This window comes from Panicum virgatum, chromosome 3N (assembly GCF_016808335.1).
Source record: "Panicum virgatum strain AP13 chromosome 3N, P.virgatum_v5, whole genome shotgun sequence".
Classification (NCBI taxonomy): domain Eukaryota; kingdom Viridiplantae; phylum Streptophyta; class Magnoliopsida; order Poales; family Poaceae; genus Panicum; species Panicum virgatum.
This window is the reverse complement of record NC_053147.1, coordinates 63,533,822-63,558,838: the sequence shown is the minus strand read 5'-3', so window position 1 is coordinate 63,558,838 and position 25,017 is coordinate 63,533,822. Positions and strand designations below refer to the sequence as shown.

The window sequence follows — 25,017 nt, the reverse complement described above, 5'->3', positions numbered from 1 at the left end:
GCTTGTACATATATGCCTTCAACCATAGATGCAACTTTTGTATATCTCTCCATATAATAACATGGCTACTAGGAGTACAACCTAGATTTGTTTTTGTTTTCAATGAATGATAACCACCATCACCTTGAGCCCACCACGATGATATTCTTATATGATCTTGCTTATGAAAAAGTGATGAAAGTTGCTGCTTTGTTTTACCTATGCTATGTTGTATATGACTTGACCATTTGCTCTCAATTAAATGGAATTAAAATGATTAAAATACCGGCTCTTTTATTTATGGAGGTTAAATGACTAAATTCTAGACCCACATATTCTATGTTGCTCTTTGATTTAAATCTACCAATGACCTTACACCTTGTGTTGTTTAATTTGAAAACTTAATTCCTATGCTATCTACATTTATGAATCTCTTGCAAAGTTCTACCTACCAAAGCCTATACATACATATTCTTTCATGATGAAACCTTTAAATTGCAAACTTATATTTTGATGAGTTGGATTAAGATTGATTTCTTTGGTACGAGACTAAGAAGCTGGTCATTCCGTTTTTTTTGTGTAACCTTCTTTTTGCTAGCCTATTTATCCATGCATTGTGAGTTTCTACTTCGGGAATTTTACAAACCTCGCTGGATATCCAGCCTAAACCAAAAATATCTTTTTGTGATTACCTCCTTGACCACAACCCAATTTGAGTATGGATTATCATTTTGACGGAATCAAAAGAATCAAGGGCACCATATAAAGAAAAGTTTTGGGAGACAAGGCTCTCCGGAGATTCAAGAGGTTCTACGAAGAAGAAGGTGAATTTGAGATACTTACACTAGCTAGTTGGTTCTCCTACTATTCATACTCGAGGACGAGCATTCGTTCAAGCATGGGAGGATGGCTGGATAAGTATTCTATGTTATCAAAAGTTCTAAGGAGCAAAAAGAAAGAAAAATAGAAAAATAGAAAAATGAAAAAAAGAGGAGAAAAGAAAAATGAAAGAAAAAAAGAGAAGAATAAAATGCTCCTTAGTTCTTTTTGGCTTAATTAATTTTCCAAGTTACTTTGAAGAACTATTCCATACTCAAATCTTCCAACCATGTGCAATCTGATAACGAGAACTTCATTTGTGTCTCGGGATCATCCATTTGCCACTTGCACATGTCCACCTATCTAAATGTGTGTCTTTCATCTTTCTCCCTCTCCAACATTATTTTCCAATGGCCTTTTTGACAAGTCTCAGTAAATCCAATAGATCTCTCTCTTAATTTGATAATATTTCAGATATAATGTTTTGCTAGGATTGTTTTTACCTACCAAGCTCCACATAAGCCTTCCACTTTTATATATGAGTAGAATAGGTTGAAAACAATCTAATGTAGACTTGAAAGACTTGATGAGATGAGTATTTCCATGATCTTTTGCAAGAGAACCTCACTTATGTTTGATATGCATTCTTTTGAAAACTCTTCACGATAAAACAAGGTAAATGTTTGAAGTTCGCTTAAATTTGAGAGCATTGTATTTATTTATTATTGTGGCTTGTTCTTTAATTACTAGTCTATCTTACATAATGAAAAAGTAGCCGGTCACAACATGAACTTAAATGCTAAATACTTGAGAGAGCAATATGTTTTGTTATGTATGACTAAGTGCAGAGAGGACATTGAGGGGCAACGCTGATTTCTTTATAAGCAAAGCTCCTGGACTTACTCGAGGACGATCAAGGTTTAAGCATGGGGGGATGTTGGCGCTCCTTAAGTACCCATTTTATCCCTTGTTTATCCTTGATAATGGCATGAATTTAATATCAAAATCACTAACCGTCATAACCCCGGCCTAATTATTGGTCATTTTCACATTTGCACATATATTTTGGAGAAACTTCGTTTTAGCAGGTTTTTGGCCTATTTTGGAGCATGAAACGACGAGGCCCGTGATCGAGCGCTAACACGGAGAAAGACGAAGGCCAAAGCCCAAAGGAAGGACCAAAACCCATGTTGATTCGAAGCCCATTCATGCACATCCATCCTCCAAGAGAGCCCAAAGGACCAAGCCCACGAAAGATGAGATTAAGATACTTCGGGATTAGGCAAAGCAAATGAAGATTTAAGGAAGGATTCCCTATTCTATCCTTTACTCGAAGATATCTCCAAGATAACGACGTCCAAAGGGGTGCAATCGTGAAGGACATAAACTCTAGAAGATATAAGGAGTCTACACACGAAAGATGAGACCGAGGCAGGCCCGAAAGAGGGTAGGCCGGCCGGCCTAGGCCCATGAGCCGGCCGGCCTAGCCCGTTTACGAGGCGGTTCGGCCTCCCCTTCGACTGGTGGCTTCCTCGGCTTATAAATAGCTCGCGCCTTATTCAACTCGGGGAATCAATCCACCCAGAACTCGACGAAAACCTAGGGCCAAGACCGGAGAGAGGCGAACGGCCGCCGCAAGTCTTCGAGGGTACCTAGGAGATGGCTTAGGCCACCCCTAGCCGCCATGGCCTCCCTGTGAGGTTGTGCCATGGTGGAGTTCGGGAGTCACCCCCAACATTCGTCGGGGTATGTACACACACGATGGTGATATCAATCTACTCTTTATTCTAGTTGTCTCGACTTTGGTCTACTTCAATGCATGCTTTCTTTTTCATATGTGATGCATCCATATGTTCATAGTAAGATTAGATCTATTCGTGGTGATTAGTCTATATCTTGCGGATACGTTGAGGTAGCGTGTTTTAGCTAGTTGGTTGATTAACCCGGTGTGGTGACAGCATGGCGGAGGGAAAAATTCTAGCGACGACATGATGTGGAATAGGATCGATGGCGAGTACCATGGGTGTCGTTACGCGGCCACCAAGAGGAGGAGCTTCGAGTAAGAGCACTTGGTGGGCGTTTGGGGTAAAGCTTTGGGAAACCTTAGGCGTCGACACGCACCTCGCACCGGTGACCTTGGGAAAGTAGGCCGCTTGCGAGACGCCTTTCTGAGAGATGATTTTGTGTACCTTTAGTTGAGATGCAATCTATGTTTTGATCACCTTTTTATTAGAACTGTACCTAGAGACGATAGGCTCTAGCTCCTTGGTTGAGTTATCTCATCTATGGTTGTGGGTGTGATGAACACTTATGCTTCATTCATATCTATCAAGTGTTCAGTTTATATGCAATCTTCGCTTCATGTTTATGATATGTTCGATAGGTTAGATGGTAAACCCTAGTCGGTTCGCTTCCGATCCACGGATTGATAAACCTTGGGGGCGTACTCTAAAGGAAAAGCTACCACGATCCGTGCGCTTGTGGTACGTAAATTGGGGCTCTAAGGAGTGTCAACAGCTTGCGATTTGCATACAAGCACTACTACAAAAACGATTTGTAGCAACACCTCGATTTTTTTCCAGGAACGGATCTAAATGTAACCCGCCCCTACAAAAGGACTGTGGTACTGTAGCTGATGACCCGCCCCTGAAAATATATTTTTAGGGGCGGGTCAGCCCATTACCCATTCCTAAAAATGAGTTATTTTTAAGGGCGGTCACCCCATCACCCGCCTCTGTAAAAGTTCGAAACCAGCAGGCGGGACAGGTTAAAAAATTGCTAGCTGCAGCACCCCTACGCGTTTCTATATCTCTCCACTCTTCCTTCATCTCTCCTTCACTCTTCCTTCTTAGCCGAGTTGGGGTGCTTTGGGGGGAGTTGGCGATCCAACGGTTCCCCCCAAAGCTCCCCCTATATAGGGGGGAGTTGAAACTCCCCCTATATATATAGAATGAGTTCCAACTCCCCCTATATTCTAATCACACCATTTCTTCGCGATATTAATATCGTTTGAGCCCCGTAACATGATGATATTGCGTATTATGACAGTACAAATACTGTATGATTTTTTTAAATTCAAAAACGATAAATAAATAGTTAGTTAATGAGTGATAGTATATAGGGGAAATAGATATGGGGGAATGATTGGAGAGTAGGAGTTATAGGGAGAGGAATCTTTTGGAAGGAGATAATAAAATATAGTAAATAGTATATTTGGGAGGAGTTGGAGAGGGGGAATGATTGGAGATAGTCTTGTCCTCAATCTCTCTCCTCCTTATCTCCTACGCACTTTCTTCCAGCGGCCAACAAGGTGGAGCCGCGGGTGCGGCGGCCGGCCGGATCCGGCCTCCGGCGGCCGGCAAGCGAGTCGCAGCGCGGCGGCGGCCTTCCGGTCCGGCCTCCCGCGGCCGGCGAGGCGCGGCACGGCGGCATCCTGCCGGGTCCCGCCCCCCCCGGCCGGCGGGCGAGTCTCGGCGCGGCGGCAGCCTGCTGGGTCCGGGCCCCCGCGGCCGGCAGGCGAGTCGCGGCGCGGCGGCGGCCTGCGGGGTCCGCGAAAACTCTGAAGAATGCAGCAACTGAAGACCAGCAGGACAGGAGTCAGGGTCCTTGTCTTCCTCTGCTCGTTACGTAGATGCATCTTCGTGTTCGCAGACGACATGTCACCGTCGAGCATCAGAAGCCGCAACCCGAGGAGCAGCCCGACGCGTCGCGTTCTGGCTTGCCGTCGACCTCGCGTTCGCGGACACTGCCGGCGGCTCGAGTTCCTGCACCTGCTTGGCTGCTTGGCATCCGGCAGTCTCACCGACGCCAAAGCAGCGGCTTCGGTGGCGCACGGCTTCGACTTCGGCAGCGCAGCGGCCGCGGCCGCGCGCGGCAGCGGCCACGGGCCGCGCGCGGCGCGGTGACTCGTGCGGCGGCTTCGGCGGCGCACGGGACGGCTTCTGCAGTGGCCGCAGAGGCGCACGTCTTCGGCATCGGCAGTGGCCACAGGACGGCTCCGGCAGCGGGCGCGGGCCCGGGGGCGCGCGGCAGCGGGCGCGGGCCCGGGGGCGCGCGGCAGCGGCCACGGGCGGCGGCTGTCCCGACTCGATTTCTAGGGACGGGTGATGGGGTCACCCGTCCTTGGAAATACATTTTCAGGAACGGGTAACCCATCACCCCTGTATATTGTGATTTTTAGCAGCGGAAAGTAAATGCGGGTGCGGCGTCCGTCCTTAGAAATACTATTTCATCCGCTTCTATAATTTTTTTTATAGTAGTGAAGATGATTAAAAAAAACTATGCATACAAATATACATGCACGTGCAGCATTCAAGTAAAAATCAAACATCCAAGAATTACCATCTTCACAAACCACCTCAGGGTTGTCTGTCGTTGCCGTGCTCCTACGGCCAGCAGTGCTACCTTTGCTACTAGTGCCAAGTCAAGCCCGATGCCACTGCCTGACGCCGTGTCAAGCCTTTGGCACTAGCCGAAGGACGAGCTCCATCACCAGCCATTGTGGTAACTAGCAGCATAGCCATAGAACACAAGAAGTCAAGAATATCTCAAAATTTACGGGCAAGCAAGAATATCTAAAGATTCACCACCTCTCTATGAATAATTATTTTAAACTAAAAATCACGCACCTGCAGACGAGGAGGCAAGAATGAACAATAGCATAGTAGCTCACTCTCGGATCTCAGCAGCCCACTAAAATCCTACAAAGGACCCCTACCTCCTTCAGTAATCAGGAGCCAAACAAAATGAATTGAGCTTAAGGATGATGTGTCAAACCTTGAGGATGGACGGAGGAGTACGGGGCTGACTTCCTGCATACGTGAATGAGGGCCTGTTTGGCAGGGCTCCGGCTCCTCCAAAAACAGCTCCGGCTCCGGCTCCTCAGATGGAGCGGCTTCTCTGGTGGAGCTGGAGCCGTTTTAGAAAATATTTGGCAAAATAGCTTCACTTGTTAGATTGATGTTGTAAAAAATCTAAATTGCCCTTTTCTTTTTTTTTCTTCTTTTTTTCCTTTTCTTTTTTTTCTCTTCTCCTTTCTTTTTTCTTTCCCTTTTCTTTTTTCCTCCTCTCCTCTTATCCGGTCGCACGTCTCCTTCCTCGGGACTTCCCAACCCGTCGCCGCCTCCTCCGCTTGGCCTTCTCCTTCAAGCGGCGGCGGCCTGCTCCTCCTCCTCCTCCTCCCAGAGCGTCGGCGGCCCGCACCTCCTCCTCCCCGCGGCCGGCGGCGGCCCGCACCCCCTCCCTCGTCTCGCAGCGCCTCCTCCGCCCCGCCTCGCTGCACCTCCTCCTCCCCGTAGCCGCCGGCGGCCCGCGCCCCCTCCCTCATCTCGCTGCGCCTCGTCGCCGCCACCGGCCTCCGTCCGCGCCGCCGAAGAGGCCGGCCTCTGTCCGCGCCGCTGGCTCCTGGCGTCTGCCCACGCCGCTGCTCCCGGGCCCCAGCGAGGGCAAGGTGGTCCAGTGACGGTAGGAGCTCCGCGGAGCCGCGTGGAGCCACGATTTTATGGCTTCACCTTGCCTATATAAGCCGCCGATGGCTCCAGGAGTGGCTTCACACGTGAAGCCGATTACAAAACTACTATTTGGGAGGGCTTCGCTTGGAGCCGCTCGTGGAGCCGCTGCTGGAGCCCTCCCAAACGGGGACACGGGAGCCTGCCTTATGCGCCGGACTCTGGTTGCTGGCGCGTGCAGGGCAGGCGCCGCCTCCGCACCCGATGGCCGATGCTGGCTGCCGGCGCGCACCGGGCAGGGCACATGCAGCTGGGCGCCTGGCGCACGCAGAGCAGACGTCGTGTCTGCGCGCACGGCTCTGGCGTGGCGCGACGAGCGGGGTTGGCTGATGCGTGTGCTTGCTAGGTACGACCGTACTAGTGGCGGCGGCGGAGGCTGGTCCTGTAGGAGTGAATGAGGTCTTGTTCCAGATGTATAAAAGTGAATTGGTAAAGCACTATAGTACTTTGGTTTGTATTTGATAAATTATCCCACTATGAATTATTTAGGCTAAAAAAATTCGTCTCGCAAATTATAATTAAACTGTATAATTAGTTATTTTGTTTAGCTACATTTAACACTTCATGCATGTGTTCAAAGATTCGATGTGATGGGGAATCTTATAAAGTTTTGGAATTTTGAAGCTAACTAAATAAGGCCTGAATTGGGATTTTAGGCTTAGGATTGGGTTTTTATTGGGTTCCAATTGCTTGGCGGACTCGCACAACATTTTGGGCCCAATTTTTAGCGCGCACAATTTCAACATGCCGAAAATTTTGAGCGGCACCAGCAAAATACTAGGCCCCACTAGTAGACGGGAGATTTCGGAATTTCTCGGCCGGTAGAGAAAACCCTTGGCCCTCACGGTACACACATGGTACACTATCTTGAAGTTTGACACCGCGATGCATGTAGTCAGGAAATGAAAGAACTCCATTTCATCTGCTGTAGTCTGTAGATAGTGAAGAGATTTTTATACCGGCATTTCCCTGAGCAATAAATTTTGCTGGATGGTGAAGGCAAGGATCTTAAGTTACTCCTTGGTTGCGAAACAGTGTAGAAGTATGCAGGGTAATGCAATGCATGGGCTTGTGATTGTTCTGAAGCTCCCAGACAGTTCTGCTTGGCTGTACACTGATGTTATTCTTCTGTACATACCTATACAGAGCATATTCTTGAGATAGTAGCTCAATAAAGAGATGCGGATTAGCATTTGTGCAATCTTCCTTGTCGTGGTGTGCAAACCCACAGCCGGGTGGCGTAGTGCACCCGCCTAAACCCAGATGGTGAGTACTCGGGGGTTAGCTAGGATTAGTCCAATCTAGATGCAAGAATGCGATGAACACAGCAGGTTTAGAATGGTTCGGGCCGCCGGAGCGTAATACCCTACGTCCACTGTATGTTGTATTGCTTGTGCTCTCAGAGGTTGAGAACGGGATTGTTCGGAGTGAATCAGAGCTTGTGTTGTGTCTGGCTTCGCTTGGCCTCGTGTCTGTGTGAACCTCGTGTCTCGCGGGCGTGCTCTCTCTTTTATATGTCCAAGGAGAGCACGTACACTGAGCGGGGCCCCGACAGGTGGGCCCGGCGATATATTTGATATTGTACACAGCGGAGCCTTAAATGCTATAGATCCGGATATCTTCGTTGTCGGCCTCCATGCGTACCTTCCGACTGGGTATGGCCTTGAGCTGTCCTGTCGGAGTAGAGTCTAGCCTCTGCAGCCGCGCGTCGAGGTCATGATGAAGCGCCGAACTACTGACTCAGTCCACTGTAATAGCGTGCACTGTTGCTCCAGTCAGTAGCTGGTCATCATGACTCGTCGCCCATGCGCGCGGCGCTGAGTCTTTAATGCTTGCCTTGGTAACTGACGAGCCGCCTCGGTAACTGGCGATCCACAGTGTGGACTGACAAAAGCTGCCCCGTGCCCAGCGGCAGCAGAGCACACCTCAACCACTCGCACTTAATGCGGATGGGTGAGGGAGCTTCCAGCGGAAGGCTTGCGCCCGAGCCCGCGTCTGCGTGACACATGGCGGCTCCGGACCCCTCCCGAGCAGCTAGCTGAGCCGAGAGCTCACGGGGTCCGGATAGGCACATGGAGGTCCCAGACCCATCAGTGGGAGTCCGGATGGCACGTGGAGGTTCCGGACCCACCTGTGGAGGTCCCGGACCCACCTGTGGGGGTCCAGGTCCGCGGCCACAGGTGCTGAGCATTTCCACCTCTGGGACACGTGGTGACATCGGACCCGTCCCCGAGCGGGAAGCGGGTCCGGGACCGTTGGTTCGGTGAGATGGAGTCGGCCCACAGGGGTCCGGCTGCTCAGCTCTTAGGGCGTAGTTACGGATAACTACGCGAGTCTTGGCACAATAGGAGTGGGTACCCCAGTTGCAGGGTACCGACATTCCTATCTTTTTTTTAGAGAAAAGGTCTCCAGTGTCACGAGAGTAAAGCAAATTAGCCTAAAGGCTCTTCCGCTTTATTTAAAAAACAAAGCGTACAAAAGTGTCACGAGAGTAAAGCAAATTAGCCTAAAGGCTCTTCACGTTCCAATCTGGGAGACGTGATCGACTCAATCTTCTTGTCTTTTATTCAGTTTGCTTTCAGATGTAATACCCAGTCAACATTCAGGCTGTTTGAGTGTTATGTTTGTTTTTGGCTCTGCCGTTCTGGTTGTTCCACACACTGCTTCCGAGTTGTGTTTATGTTCCCAATAATTAAAATGACGTAAAATATGGTTTAATTGATACCTAGGAAAAATAATGATGATTTTTTATTGAGGTGGATGGCAGCAAGGGGCTGTTTGCTAGGGAGTCGGAGCCGGAGCCGGTGAAACTACGTTTTGTGGCTCCACCGGCTCCACCGGAGCACTCTGTAAAAGTGCTCCACCTCTCCCAGCACACCTCCTTGGAGCACTCCGCCTGTGCGACCGTTTGGCACAGCTTCGGTTGGAGCTGCTGGCGGAGCCGTGGGAGAAGCCCCACATCTTCAGAACCATCGGCACATTGTTGGTAATCCACCTTTAATTTTGCCGTCTTCCTGTGAGGTGGTCATGGAGGGCAGAAGACCTCTTCAGACTTCAGCCCTGGATGGTCTGAACCCATCAGCATGAGCGCGTGAGCACCTGTCGGTCGTGACGCAGCTGACGGGGAAGAAGCTGTCCGCCGGGGTTTCCCAATTCAAAGAGGAGAGGGAGGGGGGGAGGGGAACGACGTCGAAGCAATCTCCGTTTGATTCCGGGCTACACCGTCGAGGCAGCCGCGCGCGCAGCCTCGCCACGGCCCACAATTGTCATTGGGCTTCTTTCTGGACCTTTAAGCCCATGCAACGCGCCAGCTCGCCTTCCCCTGCTCGGATCCCGCCGCTTGTTTCCAATCTGATTCCTGGGGAAGGCGAGCTGCAGGTACGTCTTCTGCTCGGATGGCGCGTCTCCTGCTCCAGTGGCCCCAGCAATGGCGCCGCCACCGCTCCATGGCAGGCCGAGCGGAAGACGTACCTGCAACGCCGCTCGCCCGTCTTTGGAACGTACGAGACGACCACGCCGCAGCTCCACCTGCTCCGGAGCAGAAGCTTCTGTTTCATCGGGCACCTCCGCCCCTGCGCCCCTGGGCGAGCTCGTTGTCCGCACCGCTGCATGGGCGCTAGCTTTTCTTGATAAAACGTACCTGTATTAACCATAAAGATACCGTACAAAGACGAGAACGCTTACAGGTACATTCTGGTAGAATACGGAGGACAACTATACCACCAGACTACTTGCACAAAGCCCCTTGTAAAAAAGTACAATTACAAAGAAGCCCCTAGAACCTTTGGACGTCAGATTCCGTCGTCGTCTGCACCTCCGACGAACATCCAGCACGTTTGCCTCCAACCCCAGATCAGCCGGAACTCCATCGCAATGAAGCTTTGAAGAGCCGCAGTAGACACCCGTCGTTGTGGAGAGCTGAAGCTAGCGCTGCACATCCATCGCCCGAGGACACGCCCCGAGCTCCGGAGATCCTGGAGGCAGATCCACCGGCGATGACCGGAGCCGCCACAGGAAAACTGGATCTGCAGCTCCATCCTCCAGACCACAGCGAGAACCCAAGCTGCCCCTGTACCCACGAACCAAAAGCCAATCGAACTCACCTCCCTCACGGGTCGACGAGGCGACGGTGAAGATCTCCTGTACATGAGCTCCACAGCGGGAGCACTACCTCCATGAGCTCGCCGATGGCGCCGGAGAGAAGCACCACCGGGGCGAGGAAGAGCCCGAGAGAACTTATTCCGTCGCAGCATCGCCGCCGCCACCACCTCGTCGGCGAAGCCCGGAAACCTAACCCTAGATATACTAGGACCTAATACCCTACAACCTCCACCCACCGGCAAGAGACCGGCGGTCTCCGCCCCCTCCCAACGACACATAGACCATCGGAGGCGGAAGAGACCGCCACCTCTGCCGGAGGCGACCAAATCGCCTTTCCGCCTCTCTCCCAACTGTAGCTGTGCGAGAGAGTTCGAGAGACCTCCGCATGGGCGCTAGCTGTTCGGGGTCACTCGCATGACCCCGAGCAGTTCCATCGTAGAAGGGCGCAGGCCAGCTGCACCATGAATTATTCTTAGGCTGCCAGTCCATAACTTCTTCTTCTGATTGGAATATAACTAGTCTATCAACCTGTGCTCCCGCACTGGCTAATTAGAATTAATATAAAAATAAATTTAACAATTATAATTATCTATGTCACGCCTTTTTTCATCTATTAAATATTCTAACACATACTCTAAAATATATATTTTTTATTATCTAGTTATAATAGATTTCATTTTGCATCACACCTCCATATATATTCGATATATTTAGTTGAACTATTTGTTTGTGAATTGATATTCTTATCTCTTCCATCATACATGAATATATGGTGACATATATCGTGGGTAGTATTTTTATATAAATAATATATTAATAATGATAGAAATAGTAATTTAGAATTCTGTATTAGTGCACTTTAATATTTTATTATAATTATATAATTTAAATTCAGATTCAGGAGTAATTTAACTTGTAATAATAATGACATAATTGGATAATTTATATGAAAATTTAGGGGTATTTGTATTATTTTTATAATGGCATAGGTGGGTAATTTACACAAAGATTAGGGAGTTACTCTAGATTTTTTTTTATAATGGCAAATGTGGTAATTTAGATATATGTTTAGGGGTTATTTTAATCTATTTTTATAATTGCAGAGGTGGGTAATTTATTAGGAAAGATATTCTGATGGTTATTATAATTAGAGTTATTGGATTGATGGCTGAATGTTTCTAATTTTTGTCAGAATTTATAGGATTCTTCTATTTTTTAGAGTGTCCACCTAGAATCCTAAGTGGCTTCATGTGGATGTTTCAAATGGGCCTCCAATTAGTAATAATAAGATTATTCAATTGGAACAAATTGTTCTGTTCAAAAGAAAAGTTTCATAAAAAAATAAAATTTCTTCAGTTGTATCTGATTCTACCCTTAAAACCGAAAAAGTATTCCACTAAAACAAATTATTCGTTTGAAACAAAATGAAAAAAAAATCATTGCAACTTCCGGAAAAAAAACACTAAGCGTTAAACCCACCAGTGGATCTTTAGCCCAACCTGTGGACCAGCGAACCACCAACCATCGAGCAGGCTGCGCGTGCGGGCATTTGTGCGATAGATCCGCACGCACCCGCACAAGTAACTCCTGAGTATTTGCGGAATTGAGGACCTAGAGGTTGATTGCGGCTATTAGGCCCGCTGTTAACTGGGCCGGCACGAGTGCTGGAGGAGCGGCCGGGTAAAACAGGCATGCCTCGTGTTCGGTTCGGACCATAATCCAGATAAGCTGCATGCCTTATGACCATCGATAATAATAACGTTTGAGGCAAAAGCGTTTCTACTCCTGTTTTGCAACGAAACGGTGATTTTACTCTTATTTTTTTAACTTTATGATTTTACCCCTACGATATCAAAACGAAGGCTGAGTTTACCACTAGTTTGTTAAGGCCAGGTAACGGTGTTAACTTTTGGACAAATTGACAACTTTGTCCATGCGTTTTTACCTCTGTTTCTTATGGTAATTGTGTTTGTACCCCTGTAATAGATCAACAAATTAACATTTTGAGTACAGGAATTGTAGAAAATTTCGATAGTATTTCAACAGACAATTCATGTAAACAAAATTAAATATCACACAACAAACTAATTTGACAAATATTGCATTAAGTACATCAAACCAAATCCATATAACATGCCATCTTAGTACCATATTTGATGACAACATAGAGGGCCAGAGAACATCTCAAACACCAACACATAGGTCTAAATGACATGTCTAACAAAAGTAGTGGGTTTCCTAAGCAACTAGTAGTGAGCTACATATCAAGCATTGAAACCCAACAAAGTTGCAAGCCTCCCTGAAGTTGCTCCTCTTCCACTCCTTCATGTTCCCCTTCCTAATGCAGTTGTGCTTTATATGAAAAAAGAGAGCAGAATTATGTTAGTAAAGTTACTAAAATATGTAGTGAACAGAGGCAATGGTGGATTGTCTTACTTTGTCTCATTGTTGGCCTCTGCTGGACCTCTTCCTCTTCCCCTTCCACTTCCACTTCCACTTCCCCTTTCCCTTCCTGTATCACTTGCACTTCACAAGTAGAGAGTAATAGCAAGTTAATTTACGTGGCAACACTGAAATTTTGCTTGGAAAATAGTAACGAACAGCAGCCATGAATCACATACACTGTCTCATTATTGTCCTCTTCTTGATCCATTCCCCTTCCCCTTCCTCTTCCCCTTCCCCTTCCCTTCCATGGTTTAAGAGCAACAAAGAACCTCATAAAACACACATCACCATTGTGTTCTTCAGTTTCTAGCTCCACGACACTACCAGGTAATGATCTCAGAAGTTCAGCTTGATAAGTTGGCAACATCTCATAACTTTCAGACCATTTACCATATATCATGTCTAGAGCTCTGAACTTCCCTCTAACAACTCTGTCATATGGCACATCCACCGAGTATTGTTTCTTCAATTTGTCCCTCAACACCGACGGTTTCATTTTAGGATCCCCCATCAACAAATCAACCACTCTAGCAACCACCTTTGCTTTGTTGGTGAAAATTGTAGTGGCCAGAGAAAATCATTTACTTGAGTATTGATGCATACTAATCCCTTCTCTACATTCAATAGACACCACTCTAACAAATTTTCATCAGATTTTATCTCCATAGAGTAATTCTCCAAATCACGCCACAAAGTCATGTATTGTTTAGAACCCCACAAGCAGTGCTCAGCAATGAAATCAACTAGCTGTATCAGCCCAAAGCTATTTATGTCAACAATCTTGGTTGGCAAAGTTCTACCTTGCCACCATAATTTTGGACCATTGTCAGGCAAACTGAAAAATGAGCGCACTCTAACAACAAGTTTCAATTCTCTGTGATTCACCCTACAAATCACAGCAGAGAATAAAAAATTTAGGGGAAAGTTAACACATCTACTAATCGTTGTCCGTTTCTTCCATCTCATGAACACATATATCAGAAATTGAGGAAAGTATACCTCTGTTCTTCCATGGTGGTTGACTGTTCTTCCATGGTGGTTGACGTCTAAAGAGCTATCGAGGGACGCGACGTTCCCTGGGGCCGGAGTGGGGCGAGAGGGGTGGTCTGCGCGCTGGAGGGGCCGCGCCCCTGCCTGCGGCGCCCCTGCGCCCCACCCTGCTGCACGCCTGCGCCTGCGCCCCTCCCTGCCGCGCTGGAGGAGCCCGCCCGCCTGGAGTCCGCGCACGCCTCCCTGCCGTGCGTAGGGGAGGAAGACGCTGCGCGTGGCCGCCGAAGGAGGGTGACGCAGGGAGTCCGCAGAGGAGGGTCACGAAGGGAGCCGGCAGGGGATCTGCATGGCGCCGCGCAGGGTGTCCGGTGTCCACAGGGGGCTGGGAGGGCGCCGCAAGGAACCCTAGGTCGGGGCCATGGAGGGCGATGGGGACTGTGGAGGAGGTTGGGCCAGGGAGGGTGACAGGAAGGGGGCTGGTGAATGGAGATAAGGTAAGGGCATTTCAGTCTTTTGCCTCTATGTGTGTTTTTTTTCTACCGTTTAATCCAAGAAACACTAACGGAGTTGCAAAATAGGGGTAAACGGCAACTTCGTTTCAAAATCGCAGGTGTAAAATCATAAAGTTTAAAAAGAAGGGGCAAAATCACAATTACGCTTTGAAATAGGGGCAGAAACGCTTTTTTCCCATAACGTTTTTAGCCCAGCATCATCCGATCCTATACCAAGTTCAAACTTATATCCGTGACTCGATGTCTGCCAGGCTACCAATTATATATGGACACGTACTGGAGTCTCTGCATGTTCAGAGCTGGAGCACTAAAACTTTATTTAAATATATAAGCACAGTACATATACACGTAAACAAAGTTTTATTTGATGCTTGTTGCTAAGCACGCAAATCAAGGCGAGTCATGGACGTGATCGACGACGCCCTCCTCCTCATCCTCGAGCGGATCGACTCGCCAGTCTACCTCGTCCGCGCCGCCTCCACATCCAAGAGATGGCACGGCATCATCGCCCGACGCCGGCTTCCTCCGCCGCTACCGCTCCGCCCACGCGCCCAGCCTCGTCGCCGTCGACTACTTCAACGGCATATTATATGAAACGGACTCGAATCTGCTCTCCTCCTTCGTGCCAAGATTAAAGGACCGCCGGTCGTTTGTCCCCGCCGGCGCCGCCGCGTTCTCGCCGATTGCTGCCCGCCACTTGGCCCACTTCTCCTCCCTCGACTTCCTCCCCGGCGACGAAGACGGCGACGACTGCCCTCCCACTTGGGCCGTCCTCGACAGCCGCGGCAGCCTCCTCCTGCTGTACCGCATGGCAAGCGGCCAACGTTACGATGGCATCTACCCGGACTGTGTCGTCTGCGAGCCCGCGACGCGGAGATACAAGAGGATCCCCCGGCCGCCTAACTTGAAGCTCGCCGGCCGGACGACGCCATCAACCAAGATCTCGCAGACATGCACGACCTGGGCCACGCCGGGGGTTCAGTACTTCTACGTCCGAGGCCGGAACCTGGTCGCCCTCGACCGCAGCTCCGGCGAGTTCTCCCACGCCGTGTTCCCGCCGCCCTCGGAGGAGAACGACGACGACGACTTCGACCTCGTCATGTGGACACACTCCTTCTATGCCATAGATGGCCGCGACGGCGAGCCACGCATCTTCACCGTGTTCGACGAGACCATGAAAGTGTACGCGAAGCTCGACGGCGGCGAGTGGGCGCTGGAGAAGAGCCTCTCGCTGCGGGAGGCCACCCGTGGCCTGCCAGGGTACAAGGAGGAATTCTTCGGCCAGCGGCCACTGGAGATCGTGACCAGGGGCCCGGGGTACGTCACCCTATCGCCCGGAATTCTAGAGACGACGTGGGAGTGGTTGATCTCCGTCGACCTAGAGACCATGCAGGTGGTGGAGCTGGCGGCGGCGGACACGGGGGGCGGTGATGTACCGGTGCGAGATCGTCCCATGGCCGCCGGTGTTGAAGTTGAACAGCGTGTAGATAGAACATATGTATGGATGCTAGAGGCACGGGGTTTGATTATATTATTCCTTGCAAAACCTTGTTAAATCAATCAATTATAGTGCAAGTTAGATTAAAAAATTAGGGATTTAGTTTAGTTGGTAGAGGATTATGTAATGCATGCATGCTAGCCCCTTTTTCATTGGTCACAGTTGTTTGACTCACTACTGGAGAAATATACATTGGTACCAGCATGTTAGTGCCGATCAACTAGGGGCCGGCACTAACGTGCCTAAACAGTAACCCGCGGGCATGTTAGTGCCGGCTATAAACCCCAGCCGGTACTAACGTGCCATCCCCCAATGGTCAACATCTAACCCACAACGGTCAGAAGTCTGTTAGTGCCGGCTAGAGATACTAGCCGGCACTAACTTGGCACGGGGCAAGTTAGTGCCGGCTAAGTTACTAATACGTATGAACTCCATATATGAACTCTATATGTATGTACATATTATATATATATATAATATTATATTAGTGTGATGCGGTCCTAATATTAGTGTGCAATACGGTACTAATACGGTCCTAATAAGTCTGTAATACGGTCCTAATACAACATAAATACCCACAGCAATTTGTATAAAAACAAAAGGAAAAAAAATAAAAACATTTAGTGTCGGCTAGTAATACCAGCCGGCACTAAAGTGGATGTCTGGGTGGGCGTGGCATGGCATGGCAGCGCACGTTGGTGCCGGTGACAGCCGGTGACAGTAGCCGGCACTAACGTGACAGTGGCTATTTAGTGCCGGTCACAGGGACCGGCACTAACACGTCATGTGACCGGCACTAACACGTCATTCTCCAACAGTGACTGAAGATTTATGTTTTTCAAACATGCATGGTGCATTTGCCTCTACATTGTAATTTGTAACAGAAACAAAGGAAACGTTCTAACGTTCAACTTTTATGTTGATGCCGATTAGGACTACAAAGGCCCATTTTGTAAGGAATAATTTAATTTTCATTCTGCATAAACCATCGGAGTTGCATCAGACCAACACAGAGCTGGGCCTTGTTTCGCTTCGCTCTGCAGGTCCCGGCCCACTATCTGGGCTGAAATGGCCCGAAGATTCAGCACTTACAATTTCTGCTGATTTTTTTTTTGTGTGTGCTTTAGGGCAAGTCCTTAGTCCTGCTGATCGAAGAACCTTCAGCCTTCTCTTGTTCGTCAGAAGCATTTGTTCTCCAGTAGGCCGTCCTGCACTCACAACCTATGCATCATCGATCGCAATCATGGGTGGCAAAGACGACGGAAAGGTGATGAGATTAAGATGCCGTCACATCACGTCGTCGTCAGATATATAATTGCTTGCCCAATGTACATCACTGATCGCCAGCCTGCCTCCTGTATGTGCTTCAGCCGATGATCATGCGAGCAGACACATGGATCCGATCGACGGAGATGGCGTCGCCCAAGATCCGATCCTCCGGTCCAAAGCCGCAAATCTTGAACCCGGCCTGCTGTCGAAGCGGGCAACAGTCGCTTCGATTATTCCAAGGACAATTATCCTGATATAAAGCAGGAAAGACAGCATGCACTAGCTAGCCTAGCCACCACCTGCGACGCTGCTATTCCATTTATTTGGCCGTCATTTTCCAGGACACCGCACCTGGCACCCCTGCTATATGCATGTCTATACCTAGCTGCTGCTGGCTGCCGTCAATCCGTCACTGATGATTTCGCTCCAAGTTCAAATCTGGATGCTCTGTTATCTCAATTGGCTCTTGTTGATTCAGTTTTACTTTGGTCGGCCGTCCACGTTTGGCTGACGGTGCCGACAGGCTGAAGCAGCAAGGATCGCATGAGGTTTCTTCGGACACTACTCCCCGGCCTCCTGCCTTCTTCTCGGCTCTTCAACTTCAAATTCACTCCAGCAAGGAACCAAGCAGTCGCTTAGCTTTAAAATGTCGATCACGAAAAATAAAATAAAAAATATGCAGTAGTGCAGAGGAACTACATACCTCTATTCACACTCCAGACGATTCATGAACTTCTTTAATTTCTTTTGCCTAGCGTTTCTAGAATACTCCATCCGTACCAAATTATTAGTCCTTTTGATTTTCTTGATACATGAATTTTGAGCGTCCCCTCATGAGAGAAGACTTAAATGTGTACAAACATTAGTCCCAGGAGGCTGATGACACATTTATTACATCAGATGGTTCATTACCGTACAACTCTACGCGGTAGTGAGCAGAGAAGCGCCACTATCGCGAGGATTACAACCCACACCCACACAACAATATTAAACATAAAAAGGAGGTCATCAGAGTCTTGCGCCATGCGGTAACTCCTGCGGGTGACCCTAATCCACAGGCAAGGCTGGGTGTAGGACGGTACCTACTCAACATCCTCTGGAATGAAGTCGGGGTCTTCCTCTGTAAAAATTTAGAATGGGGTGAGTACAAACGTACTCAGCAAGTCCAATCACACCCACGGAGGGGGAATAAACAGAGTATAATGCACAGGGTAATTCAAGGATAAGGTTAAGGTTTACTTTTGCGGAAAACAATATTTTATGCAAGGGTTCATTTGAAAGCAAGCAATTTCAAAACTAGTTTTCTTGTACCGAGTAACACGAAGGGTTAATCCACACATGATCCAAGTTTTAGACTGCTACCGGACTCCTCATCCGCCGTAGCACACGGCACAACTGCCGGACACATTTCCAAAACAACTCACGCCAACCCGTCCCACAATAAACACTAGTTATGTGACCACACCGTAACTCGCCCAGTACCGTGGGCACGGCTATTCGAATAGATTCTTGACTCTGCAGAGGTGTGCAACTTTACCCACAAGCGGGGTACCGCAACTCGATCACCTTAATATCGGTGCAGATCCCAACAAAGCCATTACACACCTTAGCTAGACCTGACTAGCCATCACGGGATGCACCAAGGGGTCATTGACCTATCACAGAGGTTTTAACCGGGGCATAAGTCACACAGAGCTAATCCCTTCTCCTTGATCACCCATTGCTCTCAGCTCTCCTGATGCCTATCAGACTAACTAGTGGGGTTTATGCTAAGCCGTTGCCCATACAATGGTCGAGTGGTTTGCACGATAGTGGAGTTAGGTGAGATGACACACCAACTCGGTCCTTAGTGGTGACAAGATAGATATCTCCCTTCCTTGCTCTGCCACACAGGCACAAGCACACCAATGGGCAAATCACACAGAAATGCCATCCATCCCGTCTAAACTCATCTTTCGAAAATTCCACTTTTATCCCTTCCCACACACACACACACCTTTTCTTTATAAAAACAAGTTGTATTGTGTATAAGATCCTAAGCGTTCTAGCAGCGATTAACGTCCAAACAAAACACATTCAGACATTAATCTAGGTGGTCAAGGAATGATTATAACAAATCAAGGGGTGGCTATCCAACCGTGTTTTCAACAGGCAAAACATATGCAATTTTATAAGACAGGCCAATAGTTTGTGTTTATAAAAATCTGGGACAAAAGCATGCATCAAAGGATGGGATTGAACTTGCCGTCTTCAAAGCCTTCGGGGAGATCCTGATCGAAGCAATGTCCTTCGGGTTCGGGGTCGCGGAACTGGTCCTCGTTCGCTGGCTCGCAGTACTGCTCATCAACGGGCTCTCCTTCGTTCACACCGTGGTCTACGACGCATACAAACAAACACACAATCAAGAAAAATAAAAGTTTTATCGTTGAGCTCGAATCGAAAATAATTAAGATATGGAGTTCGGAGTAATATTTTCGGGCGGTTTCCTAATGGCATGGACAAAACTATGTCATGAGAGGCGTGGTAAAGTTTTAGGTAGATCCGTGGTCGTTTGGCGCATGAAATGACAGGTTATATAAAGGTTTAGGGGTTAAATCAGAGTCCAGGGGCCTATTTGCAATTATTCTTGAGAAGGCAGGGGTTTGATCAGGATTCTAGGATTTATGAGGGCTATTTTAGAAAATAGGTAGGATCTAGTTATAATTATTTTGTATAGATGAAGGGCTTGTTTTACAAGAATGGGGGGTTTATTTGGAAAGGTAATAAAGAGGGGGGGCTCTTAATGGAATAGGAGGGAAGGGGAGGGCCTAGGGGCAAATTTGCCCCTTCTTCCTCCTCCCGTCGACAGGGAACAGGGGAGGGGAGGAGGCCTCTGCGCCGGCTGATTCCGGCAGCCCAAGGCTCGATGGCGGCCCGGATCAAGGGGAAAAGAGAGGGGAGGGGAGGGTGATTCGATCCCCGGCCTCACCTCGTGCCGGGGCGGAGCGAGGCGGCTGGGTGACGCTAGCAGGCGGCGGCGGGCGAAGATGGCTACGGCGGTTGTGCTGTGGCCTAGGGAGGGGAGCTTGGGAAGGCGGTGGAGCTTGTGGGGGGAGCAGCGCGGGAGCCCATTTATAGAGCAAGTGAGGCGGTGGAGGGTGGGGTGCGCCGGTGGCAGCTCGGCGGGCGGTGCGGGCACGTTAATGGCGTCGCGACACGGCGGCGCGAGCGGCGATGCAGCATAGCGGCGACGTGATGGCACAGGCAAGCGCGCTGTGTAGCTCGACGGCGGGCTTCGCGGCGGGTGCACGTGGGAGGGCCGGGCGCTGTGCGCTCGTGCGGTCGGCGGTGATGGCAGGGCGAGCAGTGCACGTGCGTGCTGCGGCGTCGGCGAGCGCGGGCAGAGGGGCCGAGGCGGTGCGGGTGCGCGTGCGTCGCGGCACAGCCGCGTGAAGTGTGTGTGCGTGTTCGTGGCGGGAGGGAGGCGACGGACCGGCCTGGCAGCGGCGGTGCGCGGCGAGCGGCGCGGCGGCGTCGCGGCCCGCGTGGAGCACGTGCGCGGGTCGCGTGCGTGGGCGCGTGGAGGCGGCCGAGGGTGAGCGCGCGCGGGCAGGGATCAGGGGCTCGGGTGCGCGCGGCAGGGAGGGGAGGCGCGCACGTGAGGGCCGGGCCGGGAGCGGCCGGGGCGAGCGCGGCGTGAGCGGCTGCTCTGCAGCGCGCGGTAGAGAAGGGGAGAGGGAGGAAGGAGAGAGAGGGAAAGGAAAAGAAAATTGGAGAAAAGAAAAGAAAATGGGAAAAAGGGAAAAGAAAAAAAGAAAAAGAAAAGGAGATAGGGGAAAAGAGAGAAAGGAAGAGATGCGTCGGCGCCGACCGCGGCGAGCGGTCGCGCGCGTGGCCGACAGGCGGCCGAGCGGCGCAGGGTGGGACAGCGGCGAGGAAAAAGTGGGAGGGAACGGTCGGCGGAAAAGAAATGAATGAACGTTAAATGAACTCAGGGTTTGGGACGGCGGAAAAATTCATATTAGGGTTTAGGGTTACTGAGCTCTACGATGAAAATAATTTTGAAAATAATTTAGCGAGTGGTTTTTTGGTAAAATTTTTCGGGATGTCACAGCTATGGATCTAGATATAATATATATATCTGGGTGCATAGAACGACTAATAATTTGGGACAGAAGAAGTATAATTTAGTGGTGGGGTACAAAGTTCTGGTGATCGTTTCAAAAAAAAAGGTTCCGGTGTTCGGTTGTATGCTTAAAAATATCTCCTCAAAGCTGTAGGTTTTCTCAATTTTTTTCTCAGTTTACTGTTGTTTTGTTTTGCATTTGGCGTAAAATAGAGGTTAATCAAATGAGGACCGCCACCATTTTTTCGCTTGTCCATAATTTTGAAATGTCTTGCTAATCATGGCACGATCATTCAAGAAAAGCATTTATATATGCTAGTATCCACATGGCCTCTTTACTATTTCTTTACTAAATATTTTCTCTTTTTTTTTATCGTTTAGGCTTCTTTTTGCATATGGTATGATACGATGATAAGTCAAATATTCCATTCCCCGAACTTTGCCTGTATATTGTTGATCTTGACACCTTGGGTCCTGACACTGGAAGAACATCCAGTGGCCCTCTTGTAAATTTCTCTTTTACAATCCTCGCCTTTACTTTTGACACACACCAATGAAGCTCCTCTGCTCCCGCAGGACATCAATCATCAGAGATGACTCCTTCGCTAAATATGATCCCTATTAACTCAAAATATACCCACAATTCCAGGCTAATTTGAGCACCACATCTATTGGCCATCAACTGTCAACTTTTCACTGTAAAAATTGTTCCCCTTTACACTAGCTACTTGGAGCACTCACTTTTACATGTACTAGATGCTTTCTGGTAGCTGCAGTTCCTCTCCCTTTTTCAGTTTTCACTGCCTGATTATTACTACTTTTTACAGCAAAACCTCTGCAACCATGAATGGAAATATGGAACAAAAAGATTCTGGTTCTGGAACAGGTGGCACTATTACTCCTGAATCAACACTAATCTGAACATTAACCAATCAGGATGCACTCATTAGTCATGATCAATTAACATTTTTTTGGATCAGGGATAGGAGTATACTAGGACACAGCCGTACCCTTCTTCCCAGACTCCATTGGCCACCTAGGGCATAGTAGCAAGCACAAAAAAAAAAGGAAAAGGAAGAAAAAAAAACTAGCGGCTACTGCTTCTTCTACAACACAACACACTGGTACAATGTGATGGATACGGATGGTGAGCTTCTCTGCATGTTCTGATGTTCATGTCATCCTGAGGCTGAGATACTGCTGGCACTGCGTCAGCCACGGCGCCTGCTGCCTCATCATCCCGTCGCCGAGGTCGAACGCCATCGCCCTCTGGCACGGTGGCGTCGGCGGCGCATGGAACACCGCTGCCGCCGGCGCCTCATCGGAGTAGTACTCGGCCGAGGACGGCGACGACGATAGGAGGCTCGCGCCGAAGCAGTCGTCGGACCCGAACGGGGAGGAGCCGCCGCCGCCGCCGCCGGGGCTGTCGTGCTGCTCTTGCCTCCTCCTGTTGTTGTTCTTGCCGCGCCCGCCGACGGCGAGCGTCAGCTCTAGCTCCGCGCCGGCGGCTTCGTCGTCCTCGTCGGCGCTGACGATGTACTCGTCGGCGGGCAGCTGCAGGTTCAGCGCGCGCCGCGGCTGCTTGCTGCGCCGCCGGGTGACCACCAGCTCGTCTCTGGTCAGGTCGCTCATCAGCTGCCTCTGGATCCGGTACAGGCGGTGCAGCTCGTGGACCTGATGATCAGATTGCAAAAACAAGCAGGTGATGGACGATCAGTATAATAGCAGTTCATACACTTCATTTGCAGTACGAAATTAAGAATTCGCCGACGAGAACTAACAACAGAAACAACGAGCTGGAAGAAGAGATGGAGTGCGCCTCGATCGTTTACCTGCTGCCTGAAGGTCTCTTCGTGCTTGAGCATGGCCATCTTCATGACCTCCATGTCGCATTGCCTCACAACCTGCCTGTCCATCATCATCCTCTCCTCACTGTTCTTGCTCGAGCTCGTCCCTGGTCCCCAATAGAACTCACTACTCAGTGCCCGGCCGGCCTTCTGAAACACGAAATTGCTCGACCTCGACTATGCAGTTGCCGTTGCGGTGGTGGTTCTGAAACTGTGGAGTGGTAGTGGCAGGGGGGAGGGGATTTATAAACACTGCTTCCAACGCCCCATGGCCACGGGGCGCCGGCCTTTCCCTCGCTAGACACTAGGGGAGGGATAAAATTTCCCATGCCTGATGCCTCACCTCCCTTTTGGCTTTTGGCATGACAAGCAACAGCAGGAGAAGAGGTCCAGCTGCTGCCAATGGCTTACACTGTCACTGAAGCATGCATGGAGTGCCCCTCCCAGAGCAGACAGGTCCTGCAGGAGCCTAGTTTAATCTTCTTCTACTTCGTCGCCCATGCACGCGTGGGGCCCCGCGCGCCATGCATGGGGCCCACATGCATGCATGGAACCAAAGCAGCTGCAGGCTGCAGCTTGCAGCTGGTACTGCAACTGCAAGGCAGGAGGAGCGGAGAGGAGTGCATTTCAAACAGTGCACACACTTTAGTATTTGTGTGATGCAGTGTACTACATGATCATTGCACACATACGTACCAGGTACATTGCTTTGGGCAGTTGTTTAGTGCTGGTTCTTATGTGTGCAAGTAACTAACAAAATCCTAGTAAGATGGAGCTGTCAGCTTTTCACTGAAAACAAGCAAAGGGGGAGGGGGCACATGACCCTGATGATGGATGAGCAATGAGGCTCCTCTCATTCAGTGCAAGTGTTTGTGTGTAGCAAGTACCTGCATTATTGCCACCACAGGAAGGCACTGATGATGCACGTCTGCACATTTGCAATGTTGCATGGATAATTGGGTGCATCTATCCAAATGGATGAATCCAACAAGGCACATATCTTGGGGAGAGGATAAGGGGGTCCAATGGCAGTTCCTGTCTCACTGCTGCTGGGTGCCTTCTGAAAATTAAAGCAAACAATCTGAAGGTTGTGTGGGTTGCAGGAGAACCAAGTAGGTTCAGAATGCAGCAAAGGCTGTTGGATGGATTCAGATATTTGCAGTCTTACAGAGGTCCCTTTGCCAGGAAGGTTCACACATGCATGTCTGCAACAATGCTAAGGTTGATTTCCTATTGCAGTTGCTTCATCACCCAAATTTCTCATGCATGGTTCTCCGGGTCAGTTGACTGTGTGTTAAGCGCTGGCTCCTTTTGGCCCCCCGCTCGCGTCCACACCCCTCCCCCCGCCCGCGCGGGCGACCGAGCGGACCTCCAAACCCTAGCCGCCGCCTCTCTCCTCTTGCCTCCTCCCGCCGCGCCGCCGTCTGAGCGGGCTGCCGGCATTCCGCGCGCGGCCCGCAGCGAAGGCGGTGGCGAGGCCTCTTCCTTCTTCTTCGGTGGTTCCGGGCGGGCGCGGCCGCCAGTGCCGCCTCAAGGTTGCTCGCCGGCGACGCGGCGGCGGCGGCGGCGGCGGCTGGCTGGGGCTGACTGCGGCCGGCAGGGGCAGGCTGCGGCTTGGCCGGGGCTGGCGTATGGCTGCGGCTACGGCGGGGCTCCTTTCCCTCTCTCCACGATGGTACTGCTGGGTCGGCGTCATCTTGGTGGTGGAGCCGGGTGGTCTGTGCTTGGCGTCTCTAGCACGGAGGCATGCTTCTGGTGTCGTGGTGGCGCTTTGGGCTACGTCAGGCCTCCTTCCGGCAGTGACGTTGCGGAGGCGGCGGGGAAGTGGGTTGTGCAGCAGGTTTGGGGTGAACCGGGCGAAAGCCTTCACCGACAGCTTCTGTTGGTGGCAATGGTGGCGGCGTCATGGTGCGTCGCTTTCCCCGCTGGGTGCATCATTGTGGTG

The 25,017-nt window shown here is 50.0% G+C and overlaps 1 protein-coding gene and 1 long non-coding RNA gene across 2 annotated transcripts; both read right to left on the bottom strand.

Moving 5' to 3' along the window:
- Positions 1 to 12,462: 12,462 nt before the first annotated feature.
- Positions 12,463 to 14,305, bottom strand: LOC120666594. Its single transcript, XR_005671794.1, has 3 exons — positions 13,851 to 14,305; positions 12,843 to 13,737; positions 12,463 to 12,758 (listed from the first exon to the last, which is right to left on the bottom strand). It is a non-coding gene; the product is annotated as an uncharacterized LOC120666594 (long non-coding RNA).
- A 7,822-nt stretch (positions 14,306 to 22,127) lies between these two features.
- LOC120666593 lies at positions 22,128 to 23,506 on the bottom strand. The gene is made up of 2 exons (XM_039946466.1): positions 23,058 to 23,506; positions 22,128 to 22,899 (listed from the first exon to the last, which is right to left on the bottom strand). Exons 1-2 carry the CDS (start codon positions 23,145 to 23,147, stop codon positions 22,399 to 22,401), a joined length of 591 nt encoding a protein of 196 aa, XP_039802400.1. The 5' UTR covers positions 23,148 to 23,506; the 3' UTR covers positions 22,128 to 22,398.
- Between the last annotated feature and the right edge of the window lie 1,511 nt (positions 23,507 to 25,017).

Bases quoted from the DNA above. Each gene is read 5' to 3' on its own strand.
- LOC120666593 (XM_039946466.1), bottom strand. From the start codon at position 23,147: ATGATGATGGACAGGCAGGTTGTGAGGCAATGCGACATGGAGGTCATG. The intron at 22,900-23,057 runs GTAAACGATCGA...TCTGATCATCAG, and splicing joins AAGAGACCTTCAGGCAGCAG to GTCCACGAGCTGCACCGCCT.